The sequence below is a fragment of the Symphalangus syndactylus genome, chromosome 6 (genome assembly GCF_028878055.3).
Source record: "Symphalangus syndactylus isolate Jambi chromosome 6, NHGRI_mSymSyn1-v2.1_pri, whole genome shotgun sequence".
Taxonomy (NCBI): Eukaryota; Metazoa; Chordata; class Mammalia; order Primates; family Hylobatidae; genus Symphalangus; species Symphalangus syndactylus.
The window spans coordinates 57,726,104-57,743,950 of NC_072428.2; the positions used below are offsets into that span (position 1 = coordinate 57,726,104).

The 17,847-nt window shown below is 55.2% G+C and overlaps 1 protein-coding gene across 4 annotated transcripts in view; it reads left to right on the top strand.

Moving 5' to 3' along the window:
- CAPN5 (calpain 5) overlaps nt 1-17,612 on the top strand; it is a 56,327-nt gene extending 38,715 nt beyond the window's left edge. For all 4 annotated transcript variants that reach the window (XM_063642005.1, XM_055283023.2, XM_063642007.1 and 1 more), the window contains 10 exons: nt 4,031-4,239; nt 5,713-5,905; nt 6,873-7,066; nt 7,703-7,780; nt 9,634-9,829; nt 10,508-10,630; nt 12,191-12,387; nt 13,409-13,524; nt 14,051-14,187; nt 15,163-17,612. In XM_063642005.1, coding sequence (XP_063498075.1) covers nt 4,031-4,239; nt 5,713-5,905; nt 6,873-7,066; nt 7,703-7,780; nt 9,634-9,829; nt 10,508-10,630; nt 12,191-12,387; nt 13,409-13,524; nt 14,051-14,187; nt 15,163-15,345 — 1,626 coding nt within the window. In that variant the 3' untranslated portion in view covers nt 15,346-17,612. The remainder of the gene's footprint in view (nt 1-4,030; nt 4,240-5,712; nt 5,906-6,872; nt 7,067-7,702; nt 7,781-9,633; nt 9,830-10,507; nt 10,631-12,190; nt 12,388-13,408; nt 13,525-14,050; nt 14,188-15,162) is intronic.
- The last annotated feature ends 235 nt before the right edge of the window (nt 17,613-17,847 follow it).

Below are 17,847 nucleotides of genomic sequence, written 5' to 3' on the forward strand. Positions count from 1 at the left end.
TAGCGAGCACAACCTGATGGACTCCTTGCACCCATCCCTTCACTTTGACACTTGCCAGCCTGTGGCTAGTCTTATTTCCTCTACACACCCCTGCACTTTGCCCAGGCAGCATCTCATTTCATCTGTAAATATTTCCGGATGCATCTCTGAAAGATAAGAACTCAAAAAAAAAAAAAAAAACATAATACCAACTTATAAAATAATCCCTTAATATCATCAAATATCCAGTAATTGTTCTAATTTCTAATTTGTGCTATAAATATGCATAGGTTTTACAGTTTGTTTGAATGAGATCCAAACAGAAGTCCATAATTGCAATTGGTTGATTGCTCTTTCATCTTTTATTTTTTCCTAGTAATTTATCTATCAAAGAAACGGGGCCGTTTGTCCTGTGGGGTTTCCCATGGTGTGGGTTTTGTTGACTGCGTCTTTATGGTGGTGTTTGATGTGTTCTCTGTCCCCTGCATTTCCTGTAACCTGGGACTTAGCTCTAGAAGCTTGATACAGTTTAGGAACAATTTTTTTCTTTTTTTGTCACAGCTGCATCATGGAAGATGTTGTGTACTTCATTCAGGGGGCACATCATGGCTGGTTATCTTTCTTTTTTGTGATGTTAGAAAGCATCAGTGACCACTGCCTAAATTCATTCATTCTTCAGGGGTTGTAAAATGCTGGTGGTCTAATATCATCAGTCCTTTCTCATTTATGAGCTAGAAGTCTTTTCCAGTTCAAGACTTCCCTCCATCTACTATTTGGTTACCATCTGGTACAGTTTGTCTACAGAGACAGGATAAATTTCCTGTAATTTTCCAGTTTCAAAAAAATATGAGTTGATTCCCTACCCACCTCCGATAGTGACTAATTGTTTTTGTAAGTATCATTCTGATCTCATGAATTTGAACATATTTGATGTGTTTTAATCCATTGCTGTTTTTGCCCTTATTGATGCTCAAATTAGCCCATCTTTGGCCAGCAGGAACCTCTTCAGGTTGGTTCCTGAATCCTTTGACATGGCCCCGGGAGTCTGTGCTGGCTTCCTTGGTTTCCGGCGTGGCTTGGGAGGGCTTTTGGTGTGTGAGCACATCTATTTAGACAGTCTCCCTCCTGCTCAGCATCCTGGCTGACAGCCGAGCAGCTGAGGGGTGAGAAGGCTGGCTTGGGGCCCACCCCATGCCAAGTGCAGGGGTGGTGAAGCAGGAGGGGAAATGGAGGCCCTTGGGGATCCCAGACTCTGGATCTCCAGGCCCTGGAGCCTCATTAGCAGCTTCTTGAGCCACAGAGGGCTCAGAGCCAAGCCTCGAGTTTGACTAATGATCCTCCCGAGGTCCTAGCAGCCTGTGAGGGCTGCCCTTCCTCCCAGCCATGGAGTCCAGAGCATTCAGAACAGGGCAGGAGCAGAAGGAGGGGGTGAAGGTGGTGGGCCAGGCCCGTGTTCTCAGCTTAGGACTCCCTATCACTCTGTGCGCTTGGACAGATCTTGTTTCTTTCTGGACCTCAGTCTTCCCATTTGTGCAGTGGGAATGGTAACCCTCACCTTATATGGAACCGCTCTTTTTTTTTTTTTGAGACAGAGTCTTGCTCTGTTGCCCAGCTCGCTGCAACCTCCGCCTCCAGGGTTCAAGCGATTCTCATGACTCAGCCTCCTGAATAGCTGGAATTACAGGCACGCACCACCACGCCCAGCCAATTTTTGTATTCTTTTTTAGTAGAGACAGAGTTCTACCATGTTGGCCAGGCTGGTATCGAACTGGCCTCAAGTGATCCACCTGCCTTGGCCTTCCATGAGACCTGTTTTTGATACAGCTCTCTGTCCTGAAAGCAAAGTGGGGAGAGAGTGCCAGGATCAGGGCGTTTTTACTTAGAAAGGACACAGAGTTGACAGAAAAGCGGGGATGAGGAGGTGGGGGAAAGGAACAGCCAGTGTTGAGCCCTTGCTAGGTTCCAGACAGTGGCCAGGTTGGGAAGTCCTGGGTTTGAAACCTGCCTCCCTCACTTGCGCCTGTGGGCAGCCTTCTGCCAGCACCTTCCGGTAGTATCGCCTCAAAAGCCTGTCCTGAGGCTCAGGGCTGCTAGTGTGAGCAGCCTGGCCCTGTGCCTGGCACCCAGCGGGGCTCCATCGGGGCAGTAGTACCTCTCGCTGCAGTTAGCTGCAGTTAGCATTTTCATTTTCTTCGTCTCACATGTCCCATTAGGGAGCATTTCCCTTTGCTAACATCCCTGTTGATGGTAAGAGTTTTGTTTGTTGATGCAAACAAAAGTGTCCTTAATGAGCATGCAGTGGGGAGCAGCTTTTGGCTGAAGTCTACACTCAGGTGAGTGCCGGCCTCCTGGTGTGCCTCTGGTTCCTCCGCCTGGGTGCCCCCCATACCTGGAGTGGTTTTCTTCTAGAAGGAGCTGCTTATGGTCCCGATGGGGCTCAGCTCCACTTGGTCCCATGCCCAGCAGGGCCAGGGGTCATTCACCCTGACTTGACAGGGTGAGGGGTTTTCCCTTCTCTGCCCAGATTGTGGCTACTGTCCTCATCTGCTTGGGGGACGCCTGTAGCAGCTCTGCGGATGCTGCTGAGTAGGGTCTGGCACTCCCTTCTCGTATAGCCCCGCCTGCACCCTGTGTAGCCTCAGCACTTTGCCTGGGTGCCTCCTCTCCCCAGACTGGGAGCCTCTTGAGGGGAGGGACCATGTGATTCACCTAGTTGTCAGTGTCCAGCTTGGGGCTGGTTGCAGAGTGGTCCACAGTGCCAAGGAGCTTATTTTTCAGAGGCAGGCAGATCTGGCTTTGAATCCTGGCTTCAAACCAAGGTTGGTCTGCCTCCAAAGCATGTGTATATTTTCTAGCTGTGTGACCCTGGACGAGTTACATGCCCTCTCTGGGCCACAGTATTGTCATCTGTGAAGTAGGGTTGGATAATAGTCATCTACTCAGAGGTTATTGTGATAATTAAGTGGAGATAAGTCATGGTAGTCACAGGCATTTCCCAGATGCTTCATAAGTAATAAAATCAATGTCTCAGTGTCCCCAGTCAATGTCTCTGAATTCATTCATTCGATCAATGCATGTTTACTAAACACACTCTCCGGGCCAGGCCCTGGGCGAGGTGCTGGGTGCATAGCAGTGACCGAGACCTATATGGCCCTGCCCCCAGAGAACTGACATTCCAGTGATAACATCAGAGCTCAAAGTCACACAGTTACTTAATTATAACTTGGTAAAGGTAAGTATCTCAGATGAGAGCTGCCAAGGGCCATGAGACTGAGATAGGGGTCCTGGCCTCATCTGAATAGTCAGGGAGGGCTTCCTGGAGAAAGAGGATGGACACTAAAGGACAAATGGAAGTCTACTGAGTAATGAGGAGAAGGAAGAACCTGGAACAGGGAGCAGGGGTGGGGGCTGCTGTGGGGGAGGCAGAGAAATGAGGCTGGGGGAGTGCATTGAGAGTTTGGGTTTTATTTTCTAGGGAAGTGACAGGACTGGGTTGGTCTATGTGGGGCGAGAGTAGATGTAGCTGTGGACACTGCTACAGTGTCCCTGGGCGAGGAGATAGGGGATTGGGCCAGGGTGGTGCCAGTAGGATGGAGAGGAGGAGATGGATTTCAGAAGAACGGAGGCACTCAGATTGGGCTGATTGGATGGAGGGAGGGAAAGCGAAGCAGCCAGTGGGGCTGCCAGCCTTGGGGTGTGCTGGATGGGTGGATGGTGGCACTGGTCACTAGGCAGGAGCTGGTGGTAGATGTGGACAGAAGTCTTGGGGAAGGTTGCAGGGAGGCATGAGGAAGAGGAAAGCTCACACACTCTGAGAACGACACAGCTGGAAGGAGGCGGAGGGAGCCTCCAAGCCTTGTGGAGATGGGAACCTGAGCCTGGAGATGGGGAGGATTCACCCGGGTCTCACGCAGGCTTGTGGCAGAGTTGGAACCCGAACCCAGTATTCCTTTCCATTCCGATTCGCTGGACGCATGTGCCCCCGTTTCCTCAGGAAGCCAGACATCCCCTCACTGTGTCCCCCCATCCTATCCCCCCTCCCCCCACCCAGGTCATCCCAGACTGGAAGGAGCAGGAATGGGACCCCGAAAAGCCCAGCGCCTACGCAGGCATCTTCCACTTCCACTTCTGGCGCTTCGGGGAATGGGTGGACGTGGTCATCGATGACCGGCTGCCCACAGTCAACAACCAGCTCATCTACTGCCACTCCAACTCCCGCAATGAGTTCTGGTGCGCCCTGGTGGAGAAGGCCTATGCCAAGTAGGTGCCAGCAGCAGGCAGGTGGGTGGGAGGCCCAGACAGGGGTGGCACCGGATGGGCTCCTCGTGGTGTTCCGTTAGCCAGGGCTTTAGGCACACAGAAGCAAGGGGCTGGTGCAGGCACGCGGCAGGCTCAACCGCCAGGCCTGAGGGCATAGTCAGCTGAGCCTGCGTTGGGTGGGGTGGAGGCCTGGGCCCTGTAAGGAGAGGAATGTTGGTTACTCCCATTTTAGGGGGAGAAGACTGAGGTCCAGGCAACATCCTGTAGGTAGCTGGGGGCAGGGGCAGCACTCACATTTAGGACCATTCTTGAAGGTTCATGCTGCCATGCCCTGCCTGGGGCCTTGGTTGGGGAAGTGGTAACTGAGCTGGGGCCTGGTTGTGCAGGGTGGGCCGCGTGCCTGCTTTCCCACCTGCTGGGCCTCCCTCTTGTCCACCGTCTGCCTCTGCCTGGCTGACTGTCCATTCTGTCTTTGCTGACCCCTCCTTCTGCTCCATGCCTTCTGCTTCTGTGTCCCCGGTGCCCAGCACAGAGCCCAATATAGAATGGGCACAAGCAAAGTTTTGCTGAGCTGTGGGGGGCCCTGGGGAAGAGTGACTCGCCCAGGCCATTGCAGGGCAGGGATAGGCCTAGGCCAGAAGGGAGGAGGGTGGAGGGAGGAGGGGCAGTGGGGTCAGAGGCTAGCCTTGCCAGCTCTAGGGGGGCCACTCCCTGGTTCCTCCTGCTAGGCCCATTTGTCAATCTTGCTGAAAAAATGTGTGTGTAGGGGCAGGAGCAAGGAGGGAGAGAGACAGAAAACAAGAGAAAGCAGAAGAGAGGAAAAGGAAAGACAAAAACTCCCAACATCAAAAACCCAAGAAAACACACTGGCAGTTTCCACTTTCAATCCTAAGAAAGGAAAGCCAGCCCCTTGGTGGCCACTGAGTCTCCACCACCTGGATGCAGGCCTGTCTTCCCCACTCCACAGGAGCCGACCCAGTGGCCTCGGTTGTTTTTTGTTTTTTGAAAACACACAGTTTCATTGTGGTAAAATAGACAAAACATAATGCTTCTCATTTTAACCATGTGGAAACATACAATTCGGTGGCATTCATTATGATCACAGTGCTATAGGCCATCACCACTATCTATCCCCAGAACCTTCTCATCATTCCCAGCAGGAGCTCTATACCCATCCGACAGTAACTCCTTCCCCTCCTCCGACCATTGTTGGCACTTTTGAAAAGAGTTGCTTTTTTTTTTTTGGACAGCTGATTTTTTAACATTGAGCCACTAAGGCTTAGGGAAATTTAAGCCTTATGTGTTGGCCTGACTGTTAAGAACTGGGTTCTAGTGTTGGCTCCGCCGTGGCCTGCTGTGTGACTGTAACAGGTTGTTTGACCCTTGTGAGTTTCAAAAACCTCCCCTATGAGGTAAAGGATGCAGCCTGGCTGGGGAGCATGAGCTGGGAAGTCTTTCCACATTGCTTCCCAGGCTGGCAGGCTGTTACCAGGCCCTGGATGGAGGCAACACAGCAGACGCACTGGTGGACTTCACGGGTGGTGTTTCTGAGCCCATCGACCTGACCGAGGGTGACTTTGCCAACGATGAGACTAAAAGGAACCAGCTCTTTGAGCGCATGTTAAAGGTGCACAGCCGGGGCGGCCTCATCAGTGCCTCCATCAAGGTGAGAACACAGCAGGCCCCAGAGGCGGCCCATTCCCCCTTCACCCTCACTGGCTGAGATGGGAGACAACTGTGACATCCCATGCTCAGGTCAGCTCCTACGTATTCAGACCCTCAGCCTCATGGGGGAGGGGAGAAGTTGGAAGGTGCCACCCCCTGCCCAGACCCTCTAGGCTGTGAAAAGCCTTTCCCACACTGTTCAACCAAAACTTCTTTTCTGATCCTCTTGGGTTATGAACGTCTGTGCACCTGAGGGTAGTCCTGATTTCATTAATTGCTCATGTTTTGGATGAGAAAGCTGAGGCCCAGTGAAAGCAAAGTTCGAACCCAAGTTTAGCAGACCCTGTGGTGTGCTGGTAAACTGCCTCTGTAGCAAAGTAAAAAGCCCTGGTTTGTAGCATTTGCTAATTACTGTGGTGTAAATACTCCCACCATGGCTGATTTCCAGCTACCCACGTTTAACAACCAGCTATTAACAACATTCCTGGCCGGGCGTGGTGGCGCATGCCTGTAATCCCAGCTACTCGGCAGGCTGAGGCAGGAGAATCGCTTGAACCCGGGAGGCAGAGGTTGTGGTGAGCCAAGATTGCGCCATTGCACTCCAGCCTGGGCAACAAGAGCAAAACTCCATCTCAAAAAAAAAAACAAAAAAACTAAACAATGTTCCTGAATATTTAACAATTCCTGGAATATTTAACAATTTAAATAATCCTGAATATTTAACAACAGCCGAGCCAGTGCACGTGGGCCCCAGCATACCCCTGGGCTGACCCACTATGGGCACCTTCCTTTACTGAGACTGCTGCCCGTGGGGGTTTTAAAGGTCTGTGAACACAGCACTGCCCCATGACTGCAATTCCCATCCCGTCCTGTGGGTCCCATGCAGCCTCCTGGCCCTCCAGCACCTGAGTCCCTGGTCTGGGTTCCAGTGTGGCCCTGCCTCTCTGAGCAACTGTGTCCTTCCACAGGCAGTGACAGCAGCTGACATGGAGGCCCGCCTGGCGTGTGGCCTGGTAAAGGGCCACGCATACGCCGTCACTGATGTGCGCAAGGTGCGCCTGGGCCACGGCCTACTGGCCTTCTTCAAGTCAGAGAAGTTGGACATGATCCGCCTGCGCAACCCCTGGGGCGAGCGGGAGTGGAACGGGCCCTGGAGTGACACGTGAGGCCTGGGGATGGGGGTGGAGGCACAGGGCATGAGGGCTTGGACAAGGACGGGTGGGCTTCTTGGAGGAGGTGGCGCCAGGGCTGGGCCTTGAAGGATCTGGGGGAGGATGACACTAGGAACGAAGAAGGGAGTATTACTTTGGAGTGGGTGTATGGGGTGATGGATGGAGCACAAGAAGGGCCTGGGGCTGCAGGCTGTAGAGGGTGTAGAGACCAGCTTGGTGAGTGGGTGAGGGAGGGGAGCAGGGAGGGAGGCCACAGCCCTGAGCAAATGGGGGACCCCGCTGTGCTTGGCTCATGGTCTTGGTGAGGCCAAGGTGGGAGTAGAGCCCAGATGTTAAGTGAAGGAGCCCTTTTCACTGGGGGTCGCACCCCCCTTCCCCCAGCCTGCAGCTTTGCTTTCAGACCTCCCAGCCCCTGGCATGGTGGCAGCTCACAGTCCCTTGTGGGAGGAGGCAGGCAGGGCTTCCTGGAGAGGGGCTGGGCATGGCCCCAGTGCCCCTGGCCACACCGTGCCACTGGAGGCCTGGTGCAAGACTGCCGCTCGTGCCTCCTCGCCTTTGCCAGAGAGATTCTGGTGGGCCTGCCTCTTAGACAGCTCCCTTTCTTCTCCCCGGCCCTCACACCCCAGCTCGGAGGAGTGGCAGAAAGTGAGCAAGAGTGAGCGGGAGAAGATGGGTGTGACCGTGCAGGACGACGGTGAGTTCTGGTGAGTGTGTATGTGCTCTGGGCGTCCGGGGCTGAGGCGGCTTCCCACGGGCCTGGCGGGGAGCACCAGGTGGGGAGTCAGGAGCCAGGCCTCTCCTGCATGCCCCATCATCAACTTGCTGTGTGGCCTTGGACAAGTCGCACCATCTCAGAGCCTGTTTCCTCCTCTGTAAAATTAGTTGGGCAGTACCAGGCCCTTTCATCCCCACCGTCCCCTCTGCCGAACTGAGGGGTCCTGGAGCCGCTGTGGCACCCAGACCGAGCCTTTGGCATGCAGGTCAGGGAGCCGTCTAAGGGGTGGGCCCACCAGGATCTCCCCAGCAAGGGTAAGGAGACATGAAGTACAGTCCAGCACCAGCAGCGTGGTGTGGTCAGGGGCACTGGGGCTATGCCCAGCGCCTCTCCAGGAAGCCCTTCCCGCGGCCTGCCTCCGGGGCCCTCTGGCAGCCTGATTTCTGAAATTAGGTAGCAGAGGCTCCCAGAGGAGCCAGCTTCTAAGCTGAGACTTGAGGTACAGAGTAGCCCTTGGTGGGCAAGGAAGGGGACGTGGCTCAGAGGTGAGAGAACACAGCTGGGTTTGAGAAGGGAGCTAAGCAGGTACATGGGCGAGCTGGGAAGATGACAGCAGCTCAGCTTAAAGAGCCCAGTAATTGGCTGGGTACAGTGGCTCATGTCTATAATCCCAGCACTTTGGGAGGTCAAGGTAGAAGGATTGCTTGAGTCCAGGAGTTTGAGACCAGCCTGGGCGGCATAGTGGGACCCCATCTCTACGAAAATGAAAAATTAGCTGGGTGTGATGATGTAGCCCTGTAGTCCCAGCTACTCCGGAGGCTGAGGTGGGAGGATTGCTTGAGCCCAGGAGGTTGAGGTTATAGTGAGCCATGATTGCACCACTGCACTCCATCCTGGGCTAAAGAGCAAGACCCTGTTTCAAAAACAAAAAGAAAAACCCCAGTAGTAATAAGGGTTCATCCTGCATTCATCCAGCCTGCCTGAGTCCTGAATGTGGGCCAGGCTCAGTGTCACCCTTCAGCAGAACCTGATACGGAAACTCAGTCCCTTCCTGGAGGGGTATTGGCATCCTGTGTGTGCTGGATTCTGTCAGGGCCCCCAGGCAGACTGGGGGCAGATGGCAGTGGTCCTGGCACCCAATAATGAGCCCTTCTGCAGGTGTCAGGTCAGCTGCTGCAGGAGGCCACCCAGGCCACTTTGCCAGTCTTGCTGAGGAGTCAGCAGATAAAAACACAGCAGAACTCCTTGTCTTTAGAAAGAGTTTCTTCCGAAGGCCTTTCTCTTACATGTTCACAGTTAATTCACTATCCCCCTGCCCCCACCAGCCCCCTGGAGGCGTTCACAGTGTGCAGTGACCATAGCAACACCCTGGCCACCGCAGCACGCTCACCATGGGGTTCCCACCATCTGCTTACTCAGGCCTCACAACAGCCATGGAAGATCCTGGATGCAGATGTGCTTTATAAACTGTAGAGGGCAGCAGACAGTAGTTATTAACACCATTCACAGTAGTAACAGCCAGCGTTTGCCAGTGCGTGCTCTGTCAGCCGAAAGTTGCACTGCCTGCTTTGATTGCATTACCTAATTCCTTCACTAGCTCTGAGATGGGCACCTGCTGTTAGATTCAGCCCCATTTTACAGGCGAGGAAACAGGTCAAAAGAGAGGTTAAGGGTCCGTGCGTTGCCATGCCCGTGCCCTTGTGTGGGCTTAGCTCCCCTCTCAAAGCCAGCTGTGTTCTCTCACCTCTGGGCCATATGGACATATTAGGTGGTTGGGTTGGGGGGCCAGGAGCCTGGGGAGGTGTTGGGGAGGTACCTTGCTCAGCCCCTCCCCACATCCAGGATGACCTTCGAGGACGTGTGCCGGTACTTCACGGACATCATCAACTGCCGCCTGATCAACACATCCCACCTGAGCATCCACAAGACGTGGGAGGAGACCCGGCTGCATGGCGCGTGGACACTGCATGAGGACCCGCGACAGAACCGCAGTGGCGGCTGCATCAACCACAAGGACACCTTCTTCCAGAACCCACAGGTGGGCGTTCTCAGGGACCCCCACCCTGCCCTGTAGCAGCTGCGGGGTGCCTTGCCACTGTCCTGCCAGGGACTCCTGCATGACCTTGGGTAATCCCCGTCCCTCCTTGGGCCTCAGCATACCTGTCTGTACAGTGGGGGTTAGATGGGCACATCGGTCCCATCTGTGGGTTATGAAGCCCCCAGCCTCACAGTCTAACCTGCAGATGGTAAAAATGAGGAAACTGTGGCTCTGAGGGACATTTGGGTGTCTTGTCCTGAGCTACGGGGACACTTAGAGGCTGAGCCAGGGACTCAGCCCCTTGTTTTCCCAACAGCACAATTCTGTCCCTTCCTAGGAACTTGGCTGGGCTGGGCTTCCCCATGGGGCCTCTCCCCACAGCCTCCTCAGTCTGACCCGTGGCGCTGCTCAGCCCTGGTGCTTGGTGTGCTTCTGTTGAGCACCACCTGTGTGTCAGGCTGTGCGCGGAGCGGCCACCCTGGCATTGAGTTTCCCCAGCCTTCATGCAGGGTGGCCATTGCAGGCATTGGTAGGCCCACCTCACAGCAGAGGGACTAAGGCGCAGAGAGGTGCTGTGACTGGTCCAGGCTCTGGAGTCTGAGCTTCCGGGAGGCAGCCAGCCCATGCCTGGTGTGGTCTCACTGCAGTGTCTCTCTCTCTCCTTGGCCACACCTGCAGTACATCTTCGACGTCAAGAAGCCAGAAGATGAAGTCCTGATCTGCATCCAGCAGCGGCCAAAGCGGTCTACGCGCCGGGAGGGCAAGGGCGAGAACCTGGCCATTGGCTTTGACATCTACAAGGTGAGGCCAGCCAGGTCCCCTGCCGTGGGTGGGGAGAGGAAGGGAGCTGGAGTTTGGACTGCCCACGCCTGGGGAAGAACGCTCTAGAACACCTTGGTCACTGCCACCGCTCTGGCTGCCGTGGCAGACATTGTGAGGATGCCGTGGCATGGGCCCCATTTGAATATTCACAGAGGGCCCAGCCTGCCCAGCCTTGGCTTCTATGGGAGCTCTCAGCCTGATTTCTTTCTGCCTAAGACCCACAGGCCTGGGATGTTTGGTGGAGGAGGAAGGGGAAGATTGCTGGTGTTTGGGGCCGGGCCCTGGGAGGCCCTGGGCATCTACTGGGCCCCCACTGCGCCTCCTTCAGGGCTCAGGGCCCCTTGCAGCCTCTCAGCCTTCATGCGTTGGAGGCCTTGCTGGGCACCAGGAGGAGGCATCCTTGAGCACAGCCAGGTGGGGTCACCCATGGCCGCACCCCCTGGCCTGGACCTGAGGCCTTCCACGTGTTGTGATGACCAGTGTGTGGTGACAATCAGCACGGCGGGATCCCATGTGCCTGTCAGACCTTGAGAATGGAATGAAGCCACCGGGCCCTGCAGAGGCTGGGTCCATGCTGAGTCCTTGGCATCTGATGTGCCTGGCCATGCCGTGGCACTTTGTTTATACTCTTGTGCTGGTACATTCATTGCATGCTAGTGTCTTGTGACATATTGTTGTGACTTTGCCATGTGATGATCTTCACTAGTGTGACCAGAACACTTGTTTCAGGATTGTCAGGCAGGTCCTGGCAGCTGGTGATGGCATTTCATGGACACGTGCTGTGACCTCTGCAGATCCCGATACTTGGTTGTGCTGTTAGAGTCAGAAACCCCACTGACATTGTTACCAGGGGGATTCCTATTGCCCTCTATTTTTTTTGTTGTTTTTGTTTTAAGAGACATGGTCTTGCTCTGTCACCCAGGCCAGAGTGCAGTGGTGCTATCATAGCTCATTACAGTCTCAAACTCCTGGACTCAAACGATCCTCCCACCTCAGTCTCCCTAGTAGTTGGGACTATAGGTGAACACCATCGCGCCTGGCTAATTTTTAAGTTTTTTGTAGAGCTGGGGTCTCACTTTGTTGCCCATGCTGACCTCGAACGTCTGGCTTCAAGTGATCCTCCCACCTTGGCCTCCCAAAGCGCTGGGATTACAGGCATGAGCCACTGCGCCCAGCCTCCTTTAATAGTTTTTACTGAGATATAATTCACAGAGCATGCAATTCGGCCACATAAAGTATACAATCTAATGACTTTTGTGAGATCAGAGTTTGTGCAACCATCACCACAATCAACTGTAGAACATTTCATCTCCCCAAAAGAAACCCACTCCCTTTAACCACCACCACCCACTCCCATTGACCTCTTCCCTTCAGTCCTGGGCAAACACAAATCCACTTCTGTCACTATAGATTTGCCTGTTCCGGACATTTCATATAAAGGGATTCCATCGTCCCTTCCATGGTGGTGAGGGGGAGACGGGGTGGGCCAGGGTGTTGTAGGGTGCGTCCGCGTGGCCCAGCCCCTCCCGCCTCCCGCAGGTGGAGGAGAACCGCCAGTATCGCATGCACAGCCTGCAGCACAAGGCCGCCAGCTCCATCTACATCAACTCACGCAGCGTCTTCCTGCGCACTGACCAGCCTGAGGGCCGCTATGTCATCATCCCCACCACCTTTGAGCCAGGCCACACTGGCGAGTTCCTGCTACGAGTCTTCACTGATGTGCCCTCCAACTGCCGGTACTTGGGGGCTGGCTTGAGGCCAGTGTGGGTAGGGGTGACGTACACACTGGGCCAACCAGGAACCTGCAGCCTCAGAGATGCTCAGTGTCTCTGGGCCTCCAGCCACTCTGGTCTGATACCAGTGCCCATCTCCTTCCCTTCTCTTCCCTTGTTCCCCTGTCCCAGCATCCCTGGCCATGACTAGGAACAGCTTCTTGTATGTGCACTGCACTCTACAGTTGACAAAGAAGCTTTCACTCATGTCATTTGATCTTCCTGCATCCCTGAGTGGGAGGCCTGACTCCCCCACTTTACCAATGAGATTCAGGGTCCGAGGTTAGAAGGGTTGCCCGAGGTCATGCAGCCAGCAGTGGAGTCGGGCTGGGCCACCCAGCCTGCCTGGTTCCAGGGTTGGGTCTTGTCACCACAATTTCCTGTCCCATGGGGGTGGCTCTGGGCTCCAGTGGACTGCTGAAGCTCTCTCTGTCCCTGCTGGGGCATAGACCCTGTGCGTCCCGCACTGCCCTCCACTGTGATATACAGCCCAGGCTCAGTGTCCCCTGAAGGACAGGTGAGCTCTGCCCACATGCCAGACCCAAGAGGCAGCTTGTGGCATGTGGAGTCAGACAGCTCAGGGTCCTGCCAGCCCAGGCTCCCCAGCTTTCCAGCTGTTTGGGCAAGCCCTTCACCTTCCTGCTGCTTCCTCAGCTGTGACATGGGCATCATAATAGCCTTGCGGGGCTTTGCGGGGATTAGGAATCACCCATAACGCCAGCGGAGGGCTTGGCACACAGCAGGTGCTCAGTAAGGTGCCTTTCCCCTGGGGAAGGATGGGGTACCCTTGATAGGGATAGAGAAGGCAGGAAGCCCATAGGGCTTGGAGCTGGGGACTGCCCATGGGGATTTGCCCAAGACTAAATGAAATCAGGTTTGGGCTAAATACTGCTTCTCTTCCCTCCCCACTTCCTGAACCCCCTCTTCACCCTTGTTTTCCTGGCCCTTCTCCATCACTCCCCTCTCCCCTGCCGCCCCATATCAGGGAGCTGCGCCTGGATGAGCCCCCACACACCTGCTGGAGCTCCCTCTGTGGCTACCCCCAGCTGGTGACCCAGGTACATGTCCTGGGGGCTGCTGGCCTCAAGGACTCCCCAACAGGTGAGCTCTCCCAGGGAAAGTCCCCCGGCCCTCCTGCCAGTTGCCCCATGGCCTCTCTCCGCCAGCACGGATACCAGCCTCAGAGCTCTCCTGCTCTCAGAGGCACTGCAGGCCTGGCCATTTCTGGGGTGATGCCTGATGCTGGGCACATAGAGAGGAAAAGGTTTACCTTCTGCTCTCAGGAGGCTTCCAGCTGGGAGGGAGGCCTCAGGGAAGGCTTCCTGGAGGGAGTGGCCTTTTTCCAGGCTGAGAAGGTATTAAGATACAAAGCCTGATGAAAGGGGGTAAGGGAGAAAGGTGCTCGGGGCAGAGGGAGCAGTGTGGGTAAAGCTCTGGAGGCTGGAGATGGCCAGTGTGCCCCTGCTGGCCGGCCTGTCTCTGGAAACGAAGGGGCCCGGAGGTGGGTCAGGCTCCAGTGTCTCCATCTGAATAACTGAGCTAGGTGGGCATCTCACCTGCAGATATCTGTGGCCCTGCTGCAGCCCCCGCCCCCACCCTCACCCTATCTCCCACTCCCTCTCCCTAGGGGCTAACTCTTATGTGATCATCAAGTGTGAGGGGGACAAAGTCCGCTCAGCTGTGCAGAAGGGCACCTCCACACCAGAGTACAATGTGAAAGGCATCTTCTACCGCAAGAAGCTGAGCCAGCCCATCACTGTACAGGTGAGCCCCCCGGTCCAGAGGCCACCTCCTGGGCTCCCAGCCTGAGGCTTCCTCACTCAGAGGGACAAGCCCAGGTGGAAGACCCTCTGACGGGGACCCAGGCATGCTTGGCTGTAGCTGTCTGTCTATCCCTGACCCCTGGTGTGGCTTTGGGAGCTCTCTTGCCACTGCAAGGTCCCTCTGTAGGTGGGTGAATTGGATTAGTCGGTGTGGTCCTGAGACCCAGCAGGGTCCATCTCCTGGCTGGGGACAGCAGTCATCTCTGCTGACCTCACCCTCAGCTTTGGGAATTATCCCTCCCATTTCCCCGTGGGGGGCCCACCTGGAAAGTGGCACTGAGCCACTGTGTGGTGGGTGTGGCTGTTTCCCAAGAGCCTTGGGCAGGGCATAGAAAGCCAGTGTCCTCCGCACGGCTTCCTTCTCCTCTCAGGCTGATGTGGCCTGGGGATGATGATTCTGAACTCAACAGTAGGGAGCTCTCTGGCCCCCAGGCCTTGATCGGCATCTCTCTCAGTGAGATAGCATCTGTAAACAAACATTTGGGTCCCCCTGGGGGAGCCACTGTGGCTTATCCAAGTTTTCTTAACACTGAGTCCCACTGGATCAAATCACAGACCTGTATGTCTCAGGGCTGGAAAGACCCCTAGGGGCAGCTGACTCAACCTTCATATTAAAGATGGGGAAACTAGGGCAGTGGGGGTATCGCTTGTCCGAGTTCACCCAAGATCAACAGCGGAGCTAATAACAGATTTCACTTTATGCATGGGAGGGAGCTTAGCTAGCTGAGGAGCCTGAGGCTCTGGAAGGGGTACCACCTTGCCCATAGTTCGTGGGGAGGCAGACAGCCCAGGGCCCCCGATCCTCAGCCAGGCTTGCACTTCAAGGTCCTGCCACCACCACCAGCACCCCCCATAGACCTATATTCCTGGTCTTGGAGGTAGCCCGCCCCTCCCATGATCCTCTGTCTCTTCCCAGGTCTGGAACCACCGAGTGCTGAAGGATGAATTTCTGGGCCAGGTGCACCTAAAGGCTGACCCGGACAACCTCCAGGCCCTGCATACCCTCCCCCTCCGGGACCGAAATAGCCGGCAGCCCAGCAACCTGCCAGGCACTGTGGCCGTGCACATTCTCAGCAGCACCTCCCTCATGGCTGTCTGACACCTGCCCACCTACCTGGCTCCGACAGTTCCCACCACCATCTGCATGTCCCCACTGGGCCTGAGTCTAGCCTGGGAGCCAGGACACTGGGGTCCTTTTCCCACTCTTCCACTGACTTGCTGTGTGACCTTAGGAAGTCTCTGCCCCTCTCTCAGCCTCAGTGTCCTGAGGGCCCCGAAGCATTCCCTTCTCATGGAGGAGTTTCCTTGCTGAGATTTCAAATAGTCCTCCCCACCTCAACTGTCACCACTGCTAAGGGACTCTATCCGTTGAACACATTTTCCTAAGGCCCTGCTGTCTGCCGAGGAGTGCCAAGAAGATGTCACTTGTTTACACACAAACTGCCACATCCCCAAGCTCCATTCTTGTCCCTTGTGTCCTAGGCCCAACCCAGCCTCCCAGACCTCACTTTCCCCATCAACGATACCTGGTGTTCTCCCACCTTGAAAGGACTCTTGGCTCCTGCCGGGTTCCTGCTCAGGCTGGAATTGGGAAAATATGCAGATGACATTTGTTCATCCTCTAATCCCATCCACTCACCCATCCATTTTCCTCACTCAGTGGAGATTTTCCAAATGAATAAACGGCACCTTTGAGGCCCCAGGTGAAGCGGGGCCCTCCTCCGGCCTCTGCCTGGGGCCTCGCCTCTGTCCTCAGGTCCTCTCAGAGGCAGATACCTAGGGGAGCTGCTGCTGCCTGCTCATTCTAGCTTCCGATTCCATTCCCAGCCCCTGGGTTAAGATCCCTGGAGAGGTGGTGTCAATGGGGGTGAGGAAGGGCATCTTCCTGACTCCTCTGCCCAGTGCTGGAAGGAGCATGCCTGGGTTAGTGGGCCAGGGGCCAGGCATCTGGGGGGCTTTGGGGACCAGAAGGGGAGACGGGCTCCCAGAGCCTCTCTGCTGTAAGACCCCAGCTTTTCCTGGAAGATGGGACTCTGGGGTGTGTGGTGCCCACCAGAGTCAGGCCACTCACTGGGCTCAGCAGGAGATAGGGAGCCCCATCACCTGACCACAGCCCCCCACCAACATTCCCCCCAAATGCAGCCTAGGAGGCCACAGTGCTCTTCTTCCTGCCTGGACCAAAATGTTCCTTTTAGTCCTCAATGTTTTATATTCTTTTTGTTTTGAAAACCTCAATTTTAATCAGGGGTTTTAAAAGAAAATTGAAAGCTTGAACCTCCATTTTTCTTCTTGGCTCCGGTTTTGCTGGTCCTCTGGAGAACTCTTCGTGAGCACTGGTGCCGTGACCCACTTGGGATCTCTGCTGTGCCCTTCTCGGGCTTCCAGACCAGGTGTAGCAAATGAAAAAGTGCAGTTAATTCAAGAACAGGAATCCCTGTGTCCTTGCTGGGAATTCCTTTTGGGAACTTGACTTTTCGACTCCAGATCCTGCTGTCTGGATCAGTGTTCTGGCTGGAGGTGCTGGATTCTCTGATTTTGCCTCCTCACTCTGTGTCTGGCTTTGCTCCTGGGTCTTGGCCCTGGGCCGTATGAGGGGCCAGGAAATGAACGACAAGGAGGATAAGAGCGTTCTTTCTTGAAAGCTGGGACTTCCCCTCAAGAACCTGGGCCTGGGGCCAGGACTCTGCATGACTGGGAGCAAGTCACTTAAACCTCCTGTGCCTCGATTTCCCCCTTCTACAAAGTGGGGCCAATGATTCTTGTGTGTCAGCGCTCTTACTACCAAGTGCTGAGTAAGGGCAAAATAATACCCCTTTCTCTATCTCTGTATGCACACACACTATATATATACATGTTCATGTAATCACCACTTCTCGATGTCTATTTCAAATCAAGGCTCCTGAGTTGGGGGGTGAAGTGAGCCATCTGGCACCTCGGGCTAACACATGGAACTTTGCTCAGCCATGTCCCCTGGTATACAGGGGCACACCAGGAACAAGTGGCAGACCTGTGGGCTTCAGCCTTGGGGCCAGGCCATGCCTGCCACCCCTGACAGAACAGGTTCCACAGTGCTACCCTTGCTTCCTGCCCCTTGAGGTGGGCCAGGCTGGCTCCTGGTTATGCAGGGATCTCTGGTCCCCAGGAGACCTTGGGGGCCAGGCAGGTAAGGATCAGGGGTGGTAGGGGAGCGCAATTACTTTGTTCACTGTATGCACCCGCGGGGGCCTGGGAGTCCCCATTTGCAGGTGGGTGGGGCCTCCAGCCCACACCACCCAGACCTGGGCTTCACTCTTCTCAGGATCCACCACAGGGTTAGGGGACAGGAAGCCTGTTCTATTCTCAATAAATCTTACACCATTCTGAAAAGACTTTCCTGTGTCCCTCTGTCCCACTGGGGGGAAGGGACAATGGAGGAATATTCCCCAGGCCTGGGCGACCGTCGTCTGGTCAGAGGGAAGGCCCCGCTGCCTGCCCAGTGCACCTGTGAGCTGATATTGTGGGGATCATTCAGTCATTCCTTTATTCAGTAGATCTGTATGGGGCTGGCTTTGTGCCAAGGCCTGCCCTGGGCACCTGGGATGTGGGGAACCAGGCATGGCAG